Source organism: Haemaphysalis longicornis, unplaced genomic scaffold (assembly GCF_048455015.1).
Source record: "Haemaphysalis longicornis isolate Haplotype H1 unplaced genomic scaffold, Haemaphysalis longicornis Haplotype H1 scaffold_12, whole genome shotgun sequence".
Classification (NCBI taxonomy): Eukaryota; Metazoa; Arthropoda; class Arachnida; order Ixodida; family Ixodidae; genus Haemaphysalis; species Haemaphysalis longicornis.
The window spans coordinates 60,614,723-60,638,597 of NW_027526225.1; the positions used below are offsets into that span (position 1 = coordinate 60,614,723).

The 23,875-nt window shown below is 48.3% G+C and overlaps 2 protein-coding genes and 1 long non-coding RNA gene across 3 annotated transcripts; all 3 read left to right on the forward strand.

Moving 5' to 3' along the window:
- Positions 1–2,553: 2,553 nt before the first annotated feature.
- LOC144161652 (uncharacterized) lies at positions 2,554–23,875 on the forward strand. The gene is made up of 4 exons (XM_077692281.1): positions 2,554–2,951; positions 3,749–4,252; positions 11,845–12,161; positions 22,365–23,875. Exons 2-4 carry the CDS (start codon positions 3,856–3,858, stop codon positions 23,118–23,120), a joined length of 1,470 nt encoding a protein of 489 aa, XP_077548407.1. The 5' UTR covers positions 2,554–2,951; positions 3,749–3,855; the 3' UTR covers positions 23,121–23,875.
- On the forward strand, positions 13,232–15,769 carry LOC144162732 (putative transcription factor Ken). The gene has a single exon (XM_077693372.1). The coding sequence runs from the start codon at positions 14,935–14,937 to the stop codon at positions 15,190–15,192; it is 258 nt and encodes an 85-aa protein (XP_077549498.1). The 5' UTR covers positions 13,232–14,934; the 3' UTR covers positions 15,193–15,769.
- LOC144162734 (uncharacterized) lies at positions 18,437–19,877 on the forward strand. Its single transcript, XR_013320753.1, has 2 exons — positions 18,437–18,781; positions 19,579–19,877. It is a non-coding gene; the product is annotated as an uncharacterized LOC144162734 (long non-coding RNA).

The window sequence follows — 23,875 nt, forward strand, 5'->3', positions numbered from 1 at the left end:
GCGTTCAACCACGCTCGCTAGCCTGTCTTTTACTTCGCTTCAAACGGTAGCACTGATCACATTCAGAGCTTGGCGCCAGGGGTCACCTTAATGCTCAACATGTCTTGCTCGTACACGCTTCAGCGGCCGATGGTGAGAGTGAAGATGCGTTGCTCGCCCTGCCCTGCTATGACAGATAACTAATCTTGCCCGTCTCGCGTTGACAAAATTGTGTCCCACATATGCTCTCCCTCTTCGGTATTTCTAACAGTGACGCTGTTCTTGGGCTGGGCTTAAACAGCCTATCCTTGTATCGTTTTACGCTCCCTCCGGAGTTCCCATTAAAGCGTTTGTGTTTACAGGTAAAGCCGAATTTATGAATATCGGCAGAAGCTTGGTCTTTGTAAGCTGGCCTTCCGACACTGCGTGTTCCGCAGCAAAGCATGGAAATATACGGAGGGAGTATGATTAAAGAAAACGGCTTTAACTCATGTGTTATGAAATGTATCCAAAAAAAAGTTCTATGAAAATATGCTGATAGGACGATTATACCGCTATGCAGAGTTTCGTTTACTTGTCGTAATTAGTTAGTGAAGTTGTAAACGTTGGAGAATTAGTTTGTTGTCATTATAACGCAATCAACGAAGAGAGATTGCCATGTATTGGAGAAAACGGTCGTAACTGCGGCTCCGCGTTGTTTCAGTAGATATCAATCACAATCGGTGGAACGAGTTTTAATATTTTAAGAATGAGCACACAAACAGAATACGAACTGAAGCGAGAAATAATCTATTTTATGAAGGTGTGATGAGACTTCACCTTGCACACATCCTGAAACAATTAAAGATGGGGAAACGGGAGAAGAGTTCGGCGTGGTCCTGGGTTTGACAAAAAATTATCAAAAAATTCAGTGCCCTTCCACTCTGTGAAGAAGGATGACCATCAAAGCTGTGGTGCCAAGCCTCAACGTGAGCTTTGACTGTGTCCAAGGGGTGCACGAAGCAAAACACAATTGTTTGTAGTTTGCGATTCAGCATAGTTCCTGGTTAATGACTGAATGAACTTTTGATTAACTGGAGTTTTCTTCCGCGGTGGACAAACATGGGGCTGTCCGTTTCCCCCCCATAGAATCCCATATGTACTGACAGCGGACGAGAATTACACAATATTTACAATTTCACTGTGAACCATGCAATTTTGAAAAATATAAAACCCGGCTTTGTGTTAGATTCGTCTTAGCGGCTAATTGTCATATAATTTGTTTCGGTATATAGTTTCGATGAAACAAGCGTTAGAGCCACTTTATGTGATGGTATTCCCTCCGAAGATTGACTTGTTTCACTGTTCAACGGTCGATGTGGGAAAGCCATATAACAAAGATCAAATGAATTGCTGGGAAGACATTTTAGGGAACAGCTTTTTGGCGCCCTTCTCTGGGCGCAGCCGTGTCAGCGTCGTCGTGACCGAGCGAACGATGGGAAGACCGACGAGTGATGGAAAGTAGAGGAGTAGAATGTCGCGAAATTGGGAGGGGAGTAGGTTCGCCGTGGTGGCGCGAGCCAGTGCTCTCCGAAAGTGTGCGGTGGGGGAAGGGAAGGGGCAGTATGCTGCGCCCGCACGAGGCGCTCGACGCTTGGAGAAAACGTGAGGGGGGCTTTCACGCGACAAAGATGTGCGTTCGCTTAATGCTATGTTCAGACTAAATATGTAACAGCCGTATCGTGCGCAATGGACGTAAAAAAACGGCGTTTTACACAGTTCGGTTGGCTGAGACGTCAAATGACGTGATTACTTAATGATATTACGACAATTGCGACAACACTGAACCCGGCCTAATACGCAGTTCTTGTCTAGTTCTTGTCTACATTGCTCTATTACCGGAGACGATCTGCTGGATCCTAGCCATAGACAGCTTTCCTGTAAACAAGAATGCAGTATTTAAAACTGAGATAGCAGCCCCGTTTCCATGTATCCTTTGTCAGAGCAGCGCAGAGCGAGCAACGCATCTTCACCCTCGCCCTCGGCCGCTGAAGCGTGTGCGACCAAGAGGGGTTGCCCAAAGAAAGTGGCCCCTGGGGCCAAGCGCTGAATTTGACAAGCGTTGCCGTTTGAAGCGATTTTGACGCCGGGTGTACATCCAACTACGGCGCAGGTTTCCCCCATGACCTCGACATTTTATGACGACACCTCTAACGCGGAACCCGAAACCGCCCCGTGCTGAAGGCACCGAAGTCCAGGCATGGCGAGTGCTGCGGTAGCGTGAGCTGTTGAAGGTCAGCCCAACGGCTGACAGTAAACGATCCATTTTAGTCAACCATTTCCAAACTATTAAATATGGTGACAGTGTTCCTACTGTCAACATTGTTCAGCAAAAACAAACTGGCACCACAATTGGCACTATAAATGTTCTGAAGAGAAAGCACAACATGTCTTAAGCGATGAAGCTTTTGCGTTAAATACTCCACTTTTTATTTCGAGTCTTCGGCTTTGCAAAGTCGTAAGATCGATATCAGAGTTTCATTAGTTTCATAATTATATGAAACTCTATGGTCAATATCGGTGGCATCGAGATGGCATCAACGATGGCGGCGCCCTGGTCTTTGTATTTGATCATGGTCTTGATGTTTTGACCATAACTTTGACTGTGTTTGACAACTAACTTCAGGGGCTCCCTTCTCTAAAGCGACGCGGTGTTGGCGTGCGAATCCATGTATTCTTGGGCTGGGCCGGCATGCTGTGTCTGGGCCGGCATGCGGGTCTACAGTTTCCCGCCCCATTCAAGCGGCTCCCCAACTCAAGAATGCATGCATTTCCACACCAACACCGCATTGCTTCAAAGCAACGCTAGTCGCTTGAGCGCCAGGTTTCTCTCTTTTTGTGTGTGTGTGTGTGTGTGTGTGCTTGCGCCAGCGTCTTGTAAATCACTGAATGACCCAGTTGTGACGGTCGCTGGCCGCGCACCGACGGAAATGGTGAGTCGCATGTTTCCGCATCTGAGCACTGGCGGGGCGCGCAATTCAAAGAGTTTACGGCCTGCCACCTGCCGTAACGCTTGTTTCAATCCAGGCTTCACTGACTTGCTATGAACGAGAAGGCAGCAAACATAGTGGACAGTGGTATAACCGAGTTTTGGACGCATACCAGTTGTTTCCGCCCCCGGCAGTGAATGTGCCGACAGTCCGGTGTGTTCGGTGAACGCCAAGTGACAGCCATAACGCCCTGATACTCGCAGTTCGCTTATGCTTGCTCAAGGAGCCGGTAAGTCCGGATAATTTACCACTGCACGTTCCGTGTCCTTCATTCCGCATGTTGGTGGTTACGCTGGGAAAACGGGGCCGACATAGGCTCATCTTCGTTGAAATCGCCCTGACTCACTTGCGCCGTCTTTGTCGCTAGCGTTTTCCGCAAGGTAAGTTGCTGCGCGGTTCGTTTTAACGCCTAGGTTACGAAATACGCACTTCTCAATCTGACAGCGCAAACTGAACTGCCGTCAGCGAGCTTTTGGTAAAGTAATGCCCTGTCTGGTGCATCCTATCACTGGATATCTCTCCACCGTCATTTCTGAGCCAGCAGCACGAAAAAGTGGTGTGGTCTCCGGAACATTAGGTGTCGCGATTAATTCGACAGTGAAGCTCCTTTTCGGGTTGCTTGTTGCAGGAATTGGCGAGCCGTCGTGAAAGCACCCCTGGCCTGCACAGTGGCTTGTAGAATAAGCTTCGTGACTTCGCAAAACTGAAGTAGCTTGGTATGTCTTGGTTTGTATTTGCAGGCATCAGTCTCGCCAGAGCGACCCATGAGCTGCTGGGACCAAAAGGTCGTGTTGAAAGGCTCGCCGTCTGCATTCTGACATGGCCATGATCTTCAAGTCCATTATGCATGACCGAGCGATTAAATGGTCTCCCCTGGTCCTACCAAGTGCCTGAGCTTAGCTGTGCCATCTACAAAGCAGGAACGTGCCAGCGGTTCATCCCAGAAAGAAGGCCGTGCTTGGAACTCTGTTTTTGCGTTATGAGTGACTGTTCTAGCAACTTTTGGTTACAGCAAAAAGTGCTGCATGTGTCGTTGCTGCTACATTCATCAGTGCTGGTCGCTCACCTGTTGCTGTCGGCTCTGTTGTTCCCCATTGTTGGTCATACTTGTTCACAGCCCTTCGCTTGCCGCCTTATGCTGCTGTGTTTGTCATCTCACGGATGTATGATGTGCTCAAATGTCTCTAAGTGTGGACGTCTTTCAATGATGTACTTTGGTGCTGTAAGAAGAATGCCATGTGTCGGTGACAAATTTTCACTTGAGCGATTTGACCTGTATTTGCCATTGCATAGCTTTTTATAATCCGGATGCTAGTCTCTAATTTCTTATAGCCTAAAGGGACACTTATGTCAGATGTAAACATTGGGGCTCCTCGATTTACAGTCTCGGGACTCACCACGGACAGTCCACAGGTAGTCCGAGGATTCCCCGAAGCCATAGGGATACATGGGAAAATCGAATGCCGGAATGCTCTTCGGGGAGTCTGCGGTGAGTTTGAGACTGTAAATCGAGGAGCCCCTTTGTCCAAGAGCCCCATCTAAGCTAGTTTTTCAACATTTACAAGTGATTTACACGCATTTCTTTATGGGCAAAGTGCAGTGAAAAGGGCTATTTTTACTCCGCCATCCTGTCCGTCGAATTGCTGACATTGGCTATGATGACACCCTGGCAATACCTCAGGGGTAATTGTGACAGGTTGCTAGGGCGTTTAACTTGCAGTGAACAAACGCAAAATTCCGGAGACGCCTTTTGAAGCAGTGCGTGCAAATGCATTAATGTGCCGTTGAAAAGCATGTGCACTCGTTATCATTTCATCCTTGCACCTTTCTCTGCTTGCCTGCTGGATGGGACTGTACCGTATAAAATGTTTCCAACTTTTGGTCAGTGTCAGTGCTGAGTCAAGGGTGAGGTGGACAGAGCAAAATTTTTGCCCTTAAGTACCGTAAGAAAGACTTATCGTCTTCAAAGGAGAAATGCAGAAAAATACAAATTTGTTTATTGAAAGACATAGTGCTGCCAGAGCTTATGCGACAGCAAAGGATGCCATATTCACTGACACATTAATCAATTTAGGTTAAAAATTTGATTATCCCGCCAAATCATGTTTTTTCGCGACGTCTGCCATGAAGTCACAAGGGTGGGTATTGAAACGAACTTCCAGTGCGTCATTTGGCTCTGCAGCCTTGCTTACCGTCAGTACTCCCAAATGGCGCTGCTGTATTGAACCGCAGACTGTTGTACACCATCGATTTGTTTTTGAGCGTGCTTGCACCTTGCTTGTTTTTGTTACGGTGGAAAGTAATCGTGACGCGAAACACTGGGTATACCCGACAAACAGGGTCACGTAAGACAACGTTGCTTACGCCAATCGGCCAGTGTCGTGTAAGACAATTCTAAAGCGGCGGTCTGCTACGCAGCTACGACAAGTGCAGTCCGCCCAGTACAAACAGCAGTGCGCATCGGTACTTTTATGTTTACGTGTATTTTCGTTACTTTCATTGGTTACCCCAGCATTCTTACTGCTGTAAAATGAATATGCATTACATTTAAGTGGAAATAACTCGTTCGGCAAGATTATACGCCTCGAGCGCGGCCTGTAGGGGCGCCACTGAAATCCCTCTAGCGGCCCGTTTCGAAAGCAGGCGCGGGAGTCCCCGGCCCGCTCCCCCCTGTCGCCGTTGCTTTTGGGGCTCGTTCAAGACAGCGATTTACCGTTTGTCCGCGTTCGAAATGCCGAATAACGTGGAGCAGGCACTCTGTTTGCAAGCGTGGTGTGTTCACGAGAGTATAAACGTTTATGGTGCGATCTTAGTGAGATCTATATGAGCGCCCGGCGTGTGTCACAGGCCGGCGTCCCGGAGCCAGCATTTGCATGCAGCTGATTGCCATTCCGCTGCCCTGAAATTTAGTGGCAGCGTCTCCGTAAGCAGTGTTTCCTCCAATGGTCATGTTGCGGCCATACACACTATGATGTAAATCGACTTTGTGCACTTACAAAATCCAGCGGAGCTCTCATACCTGACAGCACGCAAGTTACGTCTGCCAATATCACATATCAGATATTGATCAGTAGCATGAACAAGCCAATGCGGCATAAATTTCACAAACATTGTACCAAAGAAGTACGATGGATAATGCAAAATTACACTCCGGAGTCAGCACACGACGAGAAATTTAATGCTGGGTCGTCTTGTCCCGAGGTGAGCGCTCGCAAAGTTTCATCTTTTACATTTATCCTCCACGAGAAGCGCGAAGATGGGCTTATAGAGTAATCCGCGTCCGTGACCAAACTCTTCTTCGAAACATCGTCATATGACACAGGGAGACTGCAGAATCTAGCATAAACCAAATCAGAGACCCTTATCAGATACGACACTCTTCTAACGAGCCCGTGTGTACGAGATTTCGGCGCACGTCAAGGATCTCCAGGTGGTAAAAATTAATCCTTAGCTCTCAACTACGGCGTGTCTCATCGTCTCCGTTGCGTCGGCGCGTTAAACCCTGCAATCAATCAGTCAACTCTTCCAACGACACCTCGTATCGCTTGTGAACTGCCTACCCTGTATTCTTCAAAAAAATGCGTCCGCCGAGTGATCAGCCGTTCGCTGAAGGCGAAAAACAAACGAAAAGTGAACACGCAGCTTGTGGGTGTGATTACTAAAACGTTCATTCGTTGATTTTGCTCCGCATTTGTAAACAACGATAGTTGAGCGTCCGCCTCCTCCCCCCCCCCCCCCCCCATATCTAGCGAAATATCAGTGCATTTCGCACATACTTGGTCTGGTGAATACTACCTTGCTCAAACAAACGTCTTTAGCATTTCAGAAGCTGCACTCGGTTTTTTTTTTTTTTCATTCCCGTACGACTATTCTATTTCTTCCTGACTTGCAGACCATAAATTTTCCCGTGGTTTCATTAACATATACCTTGGTTCTTACTATAAGGCATGAGTGGGCACATATCTGACAATGCACAGCCTTTGAATGTACTTAACAGTTTCGCGTGGCTTATATTCCCATAAAAGGCACAAGTTTTTGTCAGCTATTGGGTTATCACATCCACAAAACATATTTTTCTACGACGTACATATTCGAAGCAAAGCCGCATTTGTTGTCTGCGCTGCAAATCGAAGCAACCTTTTACAGTGGCAATATCAGGTCTAAACAAGGCGACAATAAATAGAATTCACTTGTGCTGACGTGTTCGAAGGTGACAGCGGTGATATGCTGCTGCCGTCGCCGACGCCCGCAAGAGCCGCCAAGAAGCGCGCAGAACCGCCTCCCCGGGTAGCTCTTGTTGGCGTTAGAGCGCTCTACCAGAACGCAGCTGTTTGTTTTAAGTGCCCTAAACGTGCAGTTAGCTTACAGACGTCACCATAACAAGTTGTTTAGTGCGCGGAAAGGCAAAGGGAAGCGAAGGAGAACCAAAACACTGCATGACCACCTATCAGCCACGCAGCGCTAATCCCGCAAACGCCGCGGAGAAGCGGCGGCAGGCGGCGCAGCGATCGCGAATCTCGAGGCGTATAAGCCCTGCCTAATTTGTGTTTGCTGTTGCTGGCCTCAGCCAATTGCACAGCTGGGCACATGATATCACAGGTTCTGTTGCGAGAAATGAGCTACTGGGTCGCATGGCCATTCCCTTTTTCCTAATTATATTTCTTTTCTGAATGAAGTGTGCGGTAAAAGTGTTGTCAGTTTGATTCTAATGAGGCAATCATTCAAATGAACCATACTTGTGTTTTACAGCGAAAGGGCACCCAGCTTTTCTGTTTTTCCCGTCCTTCCTTGTTGCAGGCTCCTCTGTGGACGGCCACAGCCATCAGCCTCGGCCCCAGACAAGCCGTCGGCAGCTGCACTGCCAGCAATGCAGCTACGTGACATCGTTGCCGGCCCATCTGAAGAGGCACCATCGCACGCACACAGGCGAGCGTCGGTTTCACTGCCACCTGTGTCCTGCGGCCTTCGTCCAGGAGGCCAACCTGGTCATCCATGTGCGCTTCCACACGGGGGAGAGGCCTTTCCGCTGCCGCTTCTGCCCCTAGGCGTTCGCATCTCGCATCGCACAGGAGATACACGAGAAGGTGGACAGCCACTACCAGTAGTGCCGCTGGAGGAGAGGAGAATGGCCTGGCAGTTTGTGCACGAACACTCACTCCAGCGAGATCGAAGGCAACTAGGCCCCTTTTCGGGGATCGCTCTGAAGCAGTATGTGCAGTACCTGAAAAGTGTGGCGCTCACAGAGAGAGCCTCTTCTATCCTACAAGAACACTTTGCTCCGACACAAAGTTTCCTCCTCCATAGTCAGATCACAGCCTCACCAGATGGGCGATAATTGCTCCAGCCTTTTATGGAATGTGTGATTGTGAGTGGCAGACAGTGCCATCTTGTGTTGGTCTCAAGCAGCCACGCTGGAGCCCATTTAAGAACTCGCTACGGCTTCGCGGATGAACATTAGCAAAAAGATGTGCCCCTCTTGGAAAGGGGGAGTCACAAAATGTCGCCATTGATACGCATACAAATGCACGTGTGTATGTCTCCCATGTAATTTCCTACTGCGATGCTGCGATCTGTTGGTAAACAACAGTTCATGTCCAGCGCTTGTCTCGTGTGCTCCTTCTACAGGCAATTTTGGGTGCATCTAGGGACACTTGCGAGTGTTGAAAGATGAGAGGTGTAAACTGGTGCCAGCTACCATCAAAATTTGTGTCCGACATATGCCAAATGTTTTGAAGGAACAAGCGCAATCATTATCATCGTAGGACGAAGGCCTCTCCCATTGACCTCCAAGCACTCCCGTATTGCGCTGCCCAACCCCATTCTTTGCCTCCGAAATTCCGTATTTCGTCTCTTCATTGAGTTATTGGCCTTCCCCTCCTTCTTACCCACCGCGGTGGCTCAGTGGCTCGGGCGTTGAGCTGCTGAGCACGAGGCCGCGGGTTTGGTTCCCGGCCGCGGCGGCCGCTTTTCTGATGGAGGCGAAAAACAAAAACGCCCGTGTGTACGAGATTTCGGCGCACGTTAAAGGTCCCCAGGTGGTCAAAATAAATCCGGAGCCCTCCACTACGGCCCGCCTCATCGCCTGCGTTGCGTCGGCGCGTTAAACCCTGCAATCAATCAATCAATCTCCTCCTTCTAGACCTCTCTCTCGGTACCCACTCTGTTACCCTTGTGGTTTATCGGTTGTTGGTTCGTCCCACTACATGTCCAGCCAAAGTCCATTTACTATTCTTTATTTGAACTGTGGTATCCTGTACCCGAGTTTGTTCTCTGGTCCAGGAAGCTCGTTTCCTCTCCCTTACTGTAACTGGCGCCATTATTCTTTCCAGGGCCTGTTGAGCCTCACTCAGCTCCATTACAGCCCCAAAAGATATTTTTTTAACAAAAAAAAAGCAAGAAGTATTTAAAAACTTCCAAATTTCGCGCCACAGTGACATGTTATGAGCAAGAATGACGTCATACGGGCCAACAATAAAACATAATTTTCAGTGCGTTAACTGCACGCTAGCATTGAAGTGATGCGGTCAAATGGAACTAGAGGCCCCATTACAGACGTGCAGTCATGTGTCGTCGCGACAGGTCAGTTAGGCGGCCGCCAATCGCACAAACAAGGTTCCGTGACGTCATAGAAAAGTTGCGGGAAATTGGCTAGGGGGTTGCGACTGCTGCACACGTTTTCTTTCATATGTCCGTTATTTGTTCGAAGATTGCGATGGGATTGGTATCATTGTTATTGGGACTAAGCAGTCTTTCTAATAAGCCCAACTTGTATTTTGTCTTCATGGCTCCTTTAAGATCAGCACAGACAACCTGTCCGATGTAGTTATATTCTTCTACTTTCTCTAGGGTTTCAGTCGTACCAACAGAGGTGGTCAAACTTGAACCAGAAAAGGAAGAAACGCTTGTATAGAAACTTCCATACCCTAACGTTGTGCTTGGCCTCACTGGTGCGCTGTCAAGATGTGGGGAGTCAACTCGGGCGAGAAAACAACCCCACCGGATCCAAAGGGCACCAGTGACAACGGGGGTGGCTGTCTGATGCACGGCCTTCACTGACAGGAGTGGAAAGAAAGAGACAGAGGGGGTTCGAACCCCCCCCCCCCCCCTGTGCCCCCAAATTTTTCCCAGACAACATGTGAGCCAGACTTAGTGCTCCTTTCAGCAAACCTCCTCCCTTCGATCGGGCTGATATGTAACACTGGTGTTATATATCAGGATAGTCGTGTGCCCCCATCTCCACTTTTTCGGTATGGTTCCATTTCTTCGATATATTTACTAAATGGCAAAACCACATTTTGATGGGCAGTTGGCATTAGTGTACGCATGTGTGCTTCTTCATCTTCTGGATGTTTCTCTTTGAACCTGGATATTCTTTGCTCAACGAATTATCCAACAATCTCTGTGATCGCAAATTTTACGTTTTGGAGATGAAAGACCTGCGGGATCGTCTAAGTGGAGGCTGCGGAGGAACAGCTGTTTACAGCAACAACGGCAACAGTTGCTGTTTTCGGGGACTCGCTGCCTGAAAAGAGGGAACGGGGAGACAAAGTGGCTTCTTGTAGCTGCCCTCCCCCAACACAATGTACTCCCGCCGCGGTGGCTCAGTGGCTAAGGTGTAGTGCTGCTGAGCATGAGGACGCGGGCTCGATTCCGAGCCATGGCGACCGCTTTTCTGATGACAAAAAGCAAAAACGCTCGTGTGTACGAGATTTCGGCGCACGTTAAAGATCCCCAGGTGGTCAAAATTAATCCGGAGTCCTCCACTACAGCGCGTCTCATCGCCTGCGTTGTGTCGGCATGTTAAACCTTACAACCAATCAATCAGTAAAAGCGACACATTGTTATCATTGCTGTAAACACTTGCACTCCCCTGTTTAAAGCATCCCAAGAGTCTTGAATTTCTACCTTGATATCTTAATGTTATGCAACCTCTTCATCACAAATGCAATGACACAACTGCATTGAACTTCAGCTGGCTCTCTTCTCCGGAAGACGTCTGAGCTGCAACCCTGGTTACCCGTGCATACGGATTTCATGGGCACTTTTTTGGGGTTGTTTCTGAACAAGCCTTGACCGCGAAGGTAAAAACTGTGCCAAGCCACCGAGCTAGAGGAAAGCTCGTCTGCGCTGCAAGACAATGCACAGGCACATTAATCCTCTCCGTGCCGTGAAAAAAAAAAAAAAATCAACACGTACCAAATTTACCGAAAAAAGTTTTTCACTCAATTGCAAGAGCTTTCTTTTTTTTTTTCTGAATAAAACGGTACCATTATTTCGATGAAGTAACATTCCTTTATTTCTCTAACTGTGTAAAAAAGATTGCGACTTCAGACGGCGCCATTGATTCAATAAAATAATGCTCCTTTATTTCTTTAATTGTGTAAAAAGATTGGTTGAAGATGGCTTCACCGCATAGGTGCAGTCTTGCAAAAAAAGCCCTGACATCACTTTTTTGCGAGAAAATTGTATACTGGATAAAACCGGTTCAAAACAAGCGTATAGTGCGTAAAACCGGTTCAAATTAAACTGACATGATAAACATAACTAACATGATAAATAAAATGACATATTTCAGGATAGCTTGACTTCGGTTGTGCGCAAGCGCTTGTAGCGTGGACAAGCATAACGTGTCTTCGATTGGATCGGCACAACCCACGTGGTACAACAATAGCCGGTCTACGTAGACAAAGGGTTAAACCAGTGCACGGAGGCTCACCTTGCAGCAACAAAGACGCTCCTTTCTCTTGTGTGCTGGTTCTTTCCTCTTGTCCTGGTGCACTGCCACTGTGTTCGTTGGTGCAGGGATGCAACTTTTCCCCTTCCCTCTTCATTGCAGGCTCCACCGTCCCTTCCCCCTCCGTGGATGGCCGTAGGCATGAGGATCGTTCCCGGCCGAGCCGCCGGCTGCTGCACTGCGAGCAGTGCAAGTACGAGATAGTGCGCCCATCTCATCTGAAGCGGCACCGGCGCACGCACACGGGCGAGCGCCCGCACCAGTGCAGCCACTGCGGCAAGGCCTTCGGGGAGAAGAGCACCCTGGTCGACCACGTGCGCACCCACACGGGCGAACGCCCCTTCCGCTGCCACCTCTGCCCCGCGGCCTTCGCCCGGAGGCCCACGCTGGAGTACCACGTGTACACCCACACTTCGACTCTTTCCCATTGACTCTTCTTCACAAGTGATCTTCACTTGCTGTTCCCGTTTCTGTTTCCGCTTTCGTTCTCATTTCTGTTTCGTCCCATAAACAAAAGTTCTGATACGGTTCAGCTCCGAAGTGAAAAAAAATAGTTTGTAACGGTTTATAACAGTTTTGTGTTTGCGTGGAAAATCGAGAACTGTGAAATTATGTTTGAAAAACCTGAAGTGGTACTTATTAATTCTTTGTAAAAATGTCCGTTAACTAGATTAACTGCACTTAAAAATATCCGAGGACACGTAGGCACTCATTGTCCTATACCTCTTGATGGCGCGGCTGTGAAGGATGCTGCAAGTTTCCACCCTGGCACTCCTCAGCCTGGCTCCCAGGTTTGAGTCAGAGGCTGGTATAGGTTATAAATCTTTGAGTGCTGTTTTTTTTTTTTTTTGTTCGTGTGGGGGGTGTCCCATCGTGGTGAAGTATAGAATGGTGATGTGCAAACACTCAAAGCCTCCAGAAAACCGGCATGCTGTATGCGTATGCCCAATTCTTGAGTATGTCGCCGTAGACTGCAGGGATCTGAACACTGTATGAAAGTTTTATGAATAAATTTGAGGCAGTTCGAAATCCTGTTGTGTGCTTTGTTACCAACTTGCACGGTTGTGGTGTTATCGTTACAAGTTGAAAATGCCCCTGCACCATTTCTCTGCGCTCAATACTAAAACAGATTGTATGAGAGGAGGTAGCAACAGGTCAACATCAGTACTCCAGCCCCCCCCCCAAATTTGGATATCAAACAGAAAATGGGTGAATATTCGTGGCGTGCATCCACATTCCAAGCGTCTTTTTCTAAAGACGATTAAAAAGTGGAAAGCCCTGCCCAACACTGCTTCCATTGAGTGTGTTGCTGTATGTGTAGTTGCCGCTGCTAATTGTGTATTGCTGTAATCGCACCGATCATTGTATTTTTTTCTCCTTTATTATTGTAGGTATGTTGTAGGTATAAATAAAGAAGGCCACGTAGAATGAATTCGTGACTCCGCAAAACTGAAGTGGCTTGGTGTGTTGTGTTTTATATTTTCAGGCGTCTGTCTCGCCGGTCGAGCCCTGAGCTGCTGGGACGAAAAGATCGTGCTGAAAGGCCCGCCGTCTGCATTGTGACATGGCCATGATCTTCAAGTCCATTATGCATGACCGGGCCTGGTCGTACCATGTGCCTGAGCATAGCTGTACCTGACAGCGGTTCAACCCAGAAAAAAGACCATGCTTGGGACTTTGTTGTTGCGTTATGAGTAACACTTTTAGCAACATTCGGTTACAACAATAAGTGCCGCATCTGTCATTTCTTCATTTCTGCTACAGTCTGCTTTGTTGTTTCTCGTTGTTGGTCATACTTGTTCACTGCCCTTCGTTTGCCACATTATGCTGCTGTGGTTTGTTGTCCAACAAATGTCTGTTATGCTCAGCTGTTGCTAAGTGGACGTGTTTTAATGATGTACTTAGTTGGTGTATGAAGAATGCCATGTGTCAATGACAGATTTTTACTTTATGTTTTTTCTCATATTTTCTATTGCATAGCTATTTATAATCCTGCTGCTGGTCTTAAATTTCTTATAGCCTAAAGGGACACTTATGTCAGTTGTAAACATTGTCTTTTTAGTGCAAAGGGCTGTTCTTCCTGTTTTATCCTGTCACCCGAATTGCTGACATTGGCCATGATGACAGCCTGGCTAGACCTAAGGGGTAAATGTGACAGGTTGCTGGCGTGTTTAACATGCAGTGAACAATCGCAAAATTCTAGGGCAGTTGATAGGGTCGCCGTGGTCAGTGTGGCAGGTTTTCTGTTCTGCCACGTACTGCAAACAAATTAAAACTGTAGAGTTTGCTAAATAATCAATTAATCACATGGAAGACACTTCATAATGCAGTCGCAGGTAGGAGCTGAACTAATTTGCTTTGGTGTCTCTTTAAGTTGAATAACAGCAGCTTTGTGTTTGCAAATTTGTGACCTGACTGCCGTGGATGGAACCCAATCTGGTTCATATGTTAAGGGTGAATCAGAGAGCCGAATGTTTCTGGCAGGCTCCCGAACAGTCTCCGAATAATTTGCTGGGTATGTGCTTGCTTGACTGCAAATGTGACTCGTTCTCTGCATCCACCCCTCACTCTCTTCCCTCCCCTCTCGCTCGTCTTCGGATGAATTGAATGGAGGGCTGTTTGTCGCAATTCAATCTTCCCGCCTTCACAGCGCCCGCACCCATGTCTTGGGATGACGCGTACTCTTTTCTTTATCTTTTGTTTTTCTCTCTGCCTAGAACATCACAAACGCGGGCTCTGTTATTTTGTGCTTGCTCTTATCTCGCACATGGTGAGGTCTTTCTGCGTCATTTACAATGGGCTGTTTTTTTTTTCCTTCCTATTGTAAAAACCAACCGAAGCTTCTACTCTTAATTCACAGAACGCGGGTCCCGTAAATATTTGCATTGTGACTCAAATGTGCCTTACGTTTCCTTTCTGATAAATAGTGAGGGCATGTATGACTTAGGCCAGCAGATTTAGTTGTGAGGAGAATTTCTGTCGACACATATTTTTTCAACTTTTGGCCAGAAGGCTGAGTCGATGGACAGACGAAAATTTCCCCGCTTAAAAGCCTAAGAAAGGCTTATCGTATTTTAAAACTCGCTGCTAGTGCACTGCCACCATTTTTTCCGGCGGAAGGGCCCCCATTTTTCGCTCTTCCTCTTAGTTGCAGGCCCCTCTGTCCCCTCTTCGGATGGGCCCCACCGCTTCATGCGAAGCCGTCGGCAGCTGCACTGCCAGCACTGCAGCTACGCGACGCTGTTTCCGAGTGACCTGCGGGAGCACCAGCGCATGATGCATGTGGGCGAGTACCAGTGCAGCCACTGCAGCAGGTGCTTCTCGCAGAAAAGCTACCTGACCACCCACCTGCGCATACACACGGGCGAGAGGCCCTACGAGTGCCCCCTGTGTCCCGCGGCCTTCCCCCAGCTGGCCAACCTGATCTACCACCATGCGCGCAGACACTAGAGGGAGAGGCCCTTTCCGCTGCCACTTCTGCCCCGAGGCTTTTGTACGCCGCATCCAACTAACGACGCACGAGAAGGTGCATAGCCACCACCAGTATTGCATGCAGCTGAAGGAGAGGAGAAGGGCCTGGCCGTGTCTGCGCGCAAACACTCGCTCCAGCAAGGTCCAAGGGCAGCAGGAGTCTTTTTCCAGATCATTACGAAGCCACGTATGCAGCACCCCCGCTCACAGAGAGAGCCTGTTTTATCCTACAACAACACCTTTCTCCGAGCAAAAACTTCCTCCTTCGTGGTCACATCGTGTCCTCACCAGCTGGTGATAATCGCTCCAGCCTCGTGTGGGAAGTGTGATTGTGGGTGGGAGACAGTGCCGTCTCGTGTTGGTCTCAAGCAACCACTGCTGGCGCCCATTTAAAGACTTGCTGCCGCTTCGCAGACTGACATTAGCGAAGAGATGCACCCCTTTCAGGGCTTGTCTTGTGTGCTTCTTGTACAGCAATTTTGAGGTGCACCTAAGAACACTCGTAGAGTGACGAAACATGACAGGTGTAAACTGATGCCAGCTACCATTAAAGTTTGCCTCCGACATATGCGGAATGTATTGAAAGAACAAGCACAGTCATCATCATCATCAGCTGCTTACTAGGTCCACTGCAGGACGAAGGCCTCTCCCATTGACCTCCAAGCACTCCTGTCCTGCACTGCCCGAACCCATTTTTTTTTCCCTCCGAAAGTTTTTAGTTCGTCCTTCCACCTAGCTATTGGCCTTCCCCTTCTAAAACCCGTTTCTCAGTGCTCACTCTGTTACCCTAATTGCCCACCAATTGTCGATTCATGTCACTACATGGTCGGCCCCAATCCATTTTCTTTTCTTTATTTGAACTATGATATCGTCAACTCTGGTTTGTCCTCTGGTCCAGGTAGCTCGTTTGTTGTCCCTGGGTGTTATTCCTAACATTATTCATTCCTTGACCCCTTGAGCCGACCTGAGATTGCTTTCTAGTTTAGCAAGGCACCAAGTTTCACCTCCATATGTTATCACCGGCAGTATGCACCGGTTGTAGATTTTTCTTTTGAGTGACAGAGGTAGTTTGCTTTTCATTATTTGGGAGTGTTTGCTGAGTGCAGCCCAGCCCATAGCTATTCTGCATAAGACGTCTTACTACTTGTAATTAAGATGAGAGCAGAAAACCTGTCCGAGATAGTTATACTAATCCTCTACTTGCTCTAGCGTTTCATTACATATGCTGAGCAGGGCGCTTTCGGCATGTTAAGTTATAATCCTCTACTTGCTCTAGCGTTTCATTACATATGCTGAGCAGGGCGCTTTCGGCATGTTTATTCATCATTGCTTCAGATTTATTCATCTTTAGCCCCATGACGAAGCTCTCTGATTGTACATCCTGAAGCATTTTTTGCAGGTGTTCTGCAGATGTGCTTAGCAAGACTGTGTCGTTCACAAACCTCAAACGGCTCAAGTATTCCCCTTTTATCCGTAATACTGTGTTTTCCCACTCAGACTTCCTGAATTCTCCCTCCAGACATATGGTGAACAGTTTTGGCACAACCACTGCCAGCAATTAAAGCAGCAGGAGAGGGGGGCCCAGCTGGGTGTGTGTGCCAACGCTTCGGAATTAAGGGAGCAAGCTCCGCTTCGCATAAAGTTACAGATGAGGGTTTTGCAGCACGCCAAGAGGGGCAAGGCTCGTAGAGAGAGAGAGAGAGAGAGCCCACTTTGCCCTACGACGAGACCTGTCTCTGAGCAAAGGTGTTACCATGACATTGTCGCTTCACCAGTTGTGTGGTAATTGCTCCACTCTAGTGCGGGAAGTGTATTTGTGGGTTAGAACTGGGGTGGTCACAAGCAACTTGCAGTGAGATCCAGCCCACCACCATAGAGTGCTCATTCGAGCAGGCACTGCAGCTGCGCAGACATACCCGCAGAAAGATGCACCCCTCGTGAAATGCGGGAGTCGCAGTGTGTCGCCATGGGTAGGCATGCCAAAGCTCTGTGTCTTACGGTATTTCTCACTGTGACCCTACTTTTTGTCGGAAAACAGTTGTTGACGTTCAGTGCTTTTCCCGTATGTTGCTTGGTCAGGTAATTTTAGGGGCAACTATGAACGTTCAGAGAGTGGGGAAGCATAGCAGTCATAAATTGAGGCCATATCTCCATTCTAGTTTGTTTCACCATTTGGCAGCAGTACTGAAAAAATGAGCACAAATGTTGTTCAAACTTTTCGAGAGGACAAAGAGGTGAGGGAAGAACAGTACAAGCGGGTGGTGAGGAACGATGGCATCCAGTGGACATTTTCGGTGTGCGATCAAATGTGGACAAAGTTTTTTTTTTTTTTTCTCTAACACTTGATTGCTGTGGACTACACTACTCTCACCATACTTCCATTACGGTCTGAAAAAATCACCCTTGCCGATGTTCTTGGAACAAAATTCTTCCGTTAGAGAACGGCGATCCAGCAACGCCCAGTTTTCGTGTTGAGCAGTGCATTGTAAAAAGGTAAAAAGCTGCACACACGCACAGTCTCTATTAAGTTGCGGCCAGTGAGACTCATGGTCATTCGTGCCACACCTTGAGGTCCTGATCACAGCTGGTACGTACGTCCGACTAGGCGCATGTTTCCGACTTTGACATTTTATGACTGGACACTTCTCTGACGCGCAAGCCAAAACCGCTCCGTGCTGAAGGCACTAAAGGCCAGTCATGGCGAGTGCTCTGCTAGTGCTGCTAGCGTCACTTGTTGAAGGTCAGCCCAACTGCTCGCAGTAAACGGTCCATATATTTATTCCAAATACCTACGCAAACCATTGACAATCTGGTGACAACATTGTTCAGCAAAAAAAAAAAAAAAAAAAAAAACGACACAATTGAGACTAAAGTACATAAGTGACATATGCAGTGGTGACATTAGTTGAGCATGACGTGAGTTCTGTAGGGCTAAACATTTTGAGCCAGCGGGTAACTGGAAAACTCTATGAACTGGAACTGCGACTGACACTGCCAGAAATTTCACTATTTTTGGGGAACACGTTCTAAAGAGAAAGCACAACGTGTCTTAAGCGACGTAGCTTTTTGCGTCAAATACTCCACTTTTTATTTCGAGCCTTCGGCTTTGCAAAGTTGTAAGATCGATATCAGAGTTTCATTAGTTTCATAATAATGTGAAACTCTATGGTCAATATCGACGGTATCGAGATGGCATCAACGGTGGCGGCGCCCAGGTCTTTGTTTTTTATCATGGTTTTGATGTTTTGACCATAACTTTGACTGTGCTTGATAACTAACTTCAGGGGCTCACTACTCTAAAGCGACGCGGTGTTGGCGTGCGAATCCATGTATTCTTGGCCTGGGCCGGCATGCCGTGTGTTCTCTACAGTTTCCCGCCCCATTCAAGCGGCGCCCCAACTCAAGAATACATGCATTTGCATACCAACACCGCATCGTTTCAAAGCAACGCTAGTCGCTTGAGCGCCAGGTTTCTCTCTTTTTGTGTGTGTGTGTGCTTGCGCCAACGTCTTGTAAATCATTGAATGACCCAGTTGTGACGGTCGCTGGCCGCGCACCGACGGATATGGTGAGTCACATGTTTGCGTTTCTAAGCACTGGCGAGGCGCGCAGTTCAAAGAGTTTACGGCCTGCCACCTGCCGTAACGCTTGTTTCAATCCAGGTTTCACTGACTTGCTATGAACGAGAAGGCAGCAAACATAGTGGACAGTGGTATAACCGAGTTTTGGACGCATACCAGTTGTTTCCGCCCCCGGCAGTGAATGTGCCGACAGTCCGGTGTGTTCGGTGAACGCCAAGTGACAGCCATAACGCCCTGGTGCTCGCAGTTCGCTTATGCTTGCTCAAGGGGCCGGTAACTCCGGATAATTTACCACCGCACGTTCCGTGTCCTTCATTCCGCATGTTGGTGGTTACGCTGGGAAAATGGGGCCGACATAGGCCCATCGTCGTTGAGATCGCCCTGACTCACTTGCGCCGTCTTTGTCGCTAGCGTTTTCCGCAAGGTAAGTTGCTGCGCGGTTCGTTTTAACGCCTGGGTTACGAAATACGCACTTCTCAGCCCGACAGCGCAAACTGAACTGCCGTCAGCGAGCTTTTGGTAAAGTAATGCCCTGTCTGGTGCATCCGATTACTGGATATCTCTCCACCATCATTTCTGAGTTAGCAGCACGAAAAAGTGGCGTGGTCTCCGGAACATTAGGTGTCGCGATTAATTCAACAGTGAAGCTCCTTTTCGAGTTGCTTGTTGCAAGAATTGGCGAGCCGTCGTGAAAGCACCCGTGGCCTGCACAGCGGCATGTAGAATAGGCTTCGTGACTTCGCAAAACTGAAGTAGCTTGGTATGTCTTGGTTTATATTTGCAGGCATCAGCCTCACCAGAGCGACCCATGAGCTGCTGGGACCAAAAGTTCGTGTTGAAAGGCTCGCCGTCTGCATTCTGACATGGCCATGATCTTCAAGTCCATTATGCATGACCGAGCGGTTAAATGGTCTCCCCTGGTCCTACCAAGTGCCTGAGCTTAGCTGTGCCATCTACATAGCAGGAACGTGCCAGCGGTTCATCCCAGAAAGAAGGCCGTGCTTGGAACTTTGTTGTTGCGTTATGAGTGACTGTTCTAGCAACTTTTGGTTACCGCAAAAAAGGCTGCATGTGTCGTTGCTGCTACAGTCATCAATGCTGGTTGCTCATCTATTGCAGTCTGCTTTGTTGCTTCCCGTTGTTGGTCATGCTTGTTCACTGCTCTTCGTTTGCCACCTTGTGCTTCTGTGGTTGTCGTCTCAGGGATGTCTGATATGCTCAGATGTTGCTAAGTGTGGACGACTTTCAATGATGTACTCGGGTGGCGTATGAAGAATGCCATGTGTCGGTGACAATTTTCACTTAATGTGATACTTTATCTTCAAGTGTGGCAGCGATTTTACCTGTATTTGCCATTGCATAGCTATTTATAATCCGGATGCTACTCTCTAATTTCTTATAGCCTAAAGAGACACTTATGTCAGTTGTAAACATTGGGGCTCTTCGATTTACAGTGTTGGAATCACCGTGGACAGTCCACAGGTAGTCCGAGGATTCCCCAAAGCCATAGGGATACATGGGAAAATCGAATGCCGGACTGCTCCTCGGGGAGTCCACGGTGACTCCGAGACTGTAAATCGAGGAGCCCCTTTGTCCAAGAGCCCATTTAAGCTAGGTTTTCAACATTTACAAGTGATTTACATGCACTTCTTTATCGCCAAAGTGCAGTCAAAAAGGTTGTTTTTCCTGCTCCATCCTGTCCGCCGAATTGCTGACATTGGCCGTGATGATACCCTGGCAAGACCTCAGGGGTAAATGTGACAGGTTGCTTGGGTGTTTAACCTGCAGCGAACAATCGCTAAATTCCGCAGACGCCTTTTGAAGCAGTGCGTGCAAATGCATTAATATGCCATTGACAAGCATGTTCACTCGTTATCATTTCCCCCTTGCACCTTTCTCTGCTTGATGGAGCTGTACCGTATGAAATGTTTTCAACTTTTGGCCACTGTCAGGGCTGAGTCAAGGGTGAGGCGGACAGAGCAAAATTTTTGCGTTTAAGTACCATAAGGAAGATTTATCGTCTTTAAAGGAGCGCCCCTTCTGCTGCCACCCAGGGCGTTCACCCAGAAGACCGGGCTGGACTACCACGTGCACAGCCGCACGGCCGGCCGGGCACTTCCGCCCCCTGGCCTTCCTGCAGAGCTTCGAGCAGGGGATGGTTGACGGAGAGGCGTGTGCGCACAACGGGATCGGAAGGAAGCAAGCCCGCTTTTGCGGTGCATTGTGAAGCAGTGTTATGCAGTGCGCCAAGGAGGGGGAGCTCAGAGAGAGAGCCTGTTTTATTGTGCATCGAATCCCGGCTTCAAGGAATAATTTTGTCGTCACATCATCGCTTACCAGCCATGTGAGAGTGGATCCACGCTAGCGCGGGAACTGTGATTGCAGGTGGCAGCTGTGGAATCCTGTGTTGGTCTCGAGCAATAATTATTTCATTAGAACACGTGCTACAGCTGTGGCGACCGACCTGAGCAATACGACGAACCCCTATTGTAAAGGGGCGATCACGATTTGTCGCATTTGATGCGCACGCAAACGCATGCATGCTGTGTATATGCCTCTCGTATCATTTCGCGCTGTGATGGTGCCTTCTATTAGTAAACAACAGCTGGCGTCCAGTGCTTGTCCCGTGTGCTTCCTGCAAAGGTAGTTTTGAGGAGGAGCTAGAAACATAGAGGAAGCAAGGAAATGCAGGGACATAGACTGAAAGCTCACTACCCAGTGAAGTTTGCTTCCACTCCTTGGCAAGTGCATTGTACAAGCGAGCGCTAACCATAACCAAAAAAATAAATTGAAGGAGGGCTGGGCGTGATAGGGAGACCAAGAAAATTGACAAAGGTTGACCACACGTTACTTGGGAAAGGGAAGGCCACGCGTGATACGTACTTGCGAGGAACGGGCAGCTTGATATCAGGAACGCCATGGGCAGGAATTGGAACGAAATAAAACACCACAACCACGCAACGTTTGAAGAAAAAGGACTTTAATGAAGCAAATACGTACCTAATGTTACAGCGTTCCCGGTTACCCGTGCATACGGATTGCATGGGCACTTTTTGGGGGTTGTTTCTGAACAAGCCTTGACCGCGAAGTTAAAAACTCTCCTGAGCGAAAGACTGCCAAGCCACCGAGATAGAGGAAAGCTCGTCTGCGCTGCAAGACAATGCACAGGCACATTAATCCTCTCCGTGCCGGGAAAAAAAAAAATCCAAACGTACCAAATTTACCGAAAAATGTTTTTCACTCAATTGCTAGAGCTTCTTTTTTTCTGAAAAAATGGTACCATTATTTCGATGAAATAACATTCCTTTATTTCTCTAACTGTGTAAAAAAGATTGCGACTTCACACGGCGCCATTAGTTTAATAAAATAACGCTCCTTTATTTCTTTAATTGTGTAAAAAGATTGCTTGAAGATGGCTTCAACGCATAGGTGCAGTCTTGCAAAAAAGCCCTGACGGCACTTTTTTGCAAGAAAAGTGTGCAATGGATAAAACCGGTTCAAATTAAACTGGCTAGATAAACATGATAAACATTACTAACATGATAAATAAAATGACATATTTCAGGATAGCTTGACTGCGGTAGTGCGCAAGCGCTTGTAGCGTGGACAAGCATAGCGCGTCTTCAATTGGATCGGCACAACCCACGTGGTACAACAATAGCCGGTCTACGTAGGCAAAGGGTTAAACCAGTGCACGGAGGCTCGCCTTGCCGCAACAAAGACGCTCCTTTCTCTTGTGTACTGGTTTTTTCCTCTTGTCTTGGTGCACTGCCACTGTGTTCGTTGGTGCAGGGATGCAACTTTTCCCCGTCCCTCTTCATTGCAGGATCCACCGTCTCTTCCCCCTCTTTGGATGGCCCTAGGCATGAGGATCGTTCCCGGCCGAGCCGCCGGCTGCTGCACTGCGAGCAGTGCAAGTACGAGACAGCGCGCCCGAGCGATCTGGAGCGGCACCGGCGCACGCACACGGGCGAGCGCCCGCACCAGTGCAGCGACTGCGGCAAGGCCTTCGGGCATAAGAGCAGCCTGGTCGAACACCTGCGCACCCACACGGGTGAACGCCCGCACCAGTGCAGCCACTGCGGCAAAGCCTTCGTGCATAAGAGCAGCCTGGTCGACCACCAGCGCACGCACACGGGCGAGCGCCCGCACCAGTGCAGCCACTGCGGCAAGGCCTTCGGGCAGAAGAGGAGCCTGGTCGAACACCTTCGCACCCACACGGGCGAACGCCCATTCCACTGCCACCTGTGCCCCGCGGCCTTCGCCCACAGGCGCACACTGGAGTACCACGTGGTGTACACCCACACTTCGACTCCTTTCCACTGACTCTTCTTCACAAGTGATCTTCACTTGCTGTTCCCGTTTCTGTTTCTGTTTTCGTTCTCATTTCTGTTTCGTCCCGTAAACAAAAGTTCTGTTACGGTTCAGCTCCGAAGCAAAAAAAAAAAAAATTGTAACGGTTTCTAACGGTTTTGTGTTTACATGGAAAATCGAGAATTGTGAAATTATGTTTGAAAAACCGGAAGTGGTACTTATTAATTCTTTGTAAAAATGTCAGTTAAACAGATTAACTGCGCACAAAAATATCCGAGGACACCTAGGCACTCGTTGTCCTATACCTCTTGATGGTGCAGCTGTACAGGATGCTGGAAGTTTCCACCCTGGCAGTCCTCAGCCTGGCTCCCAGGTTTGAGTCAGAGGCTGGTATAGGTTATAAATCTTTGAGCACTGTTCTTCTTTTTTTGTGCGTGTGGGGGCTGTCCCATAGGGGTGAAGTATAGAATGGTTAGGTGCAGACACTCAAAGCCTCCACAAAGCCAGCGTGCTGTACGCGTATGCCCAATTCTCGAGTATGTCGCCGTAGACTGTGATCTGAACACTGTGTATGAAAGTTTTATGAATAAATTTGAGGCAGTTCGAAATCCAGCTGTGTGCTTTGTTACCAACTCGTACGGTTGTGGTGTTATCGTTACAAGTTGAAAATGCCCCCGCACCATTTCTCTGCGCTCAGTGCTAAAACAGATTGTATTAGAGGAGGTAGCAACAGGTCAACATCAGTACTCCAGCCCCCCCAAATTTGG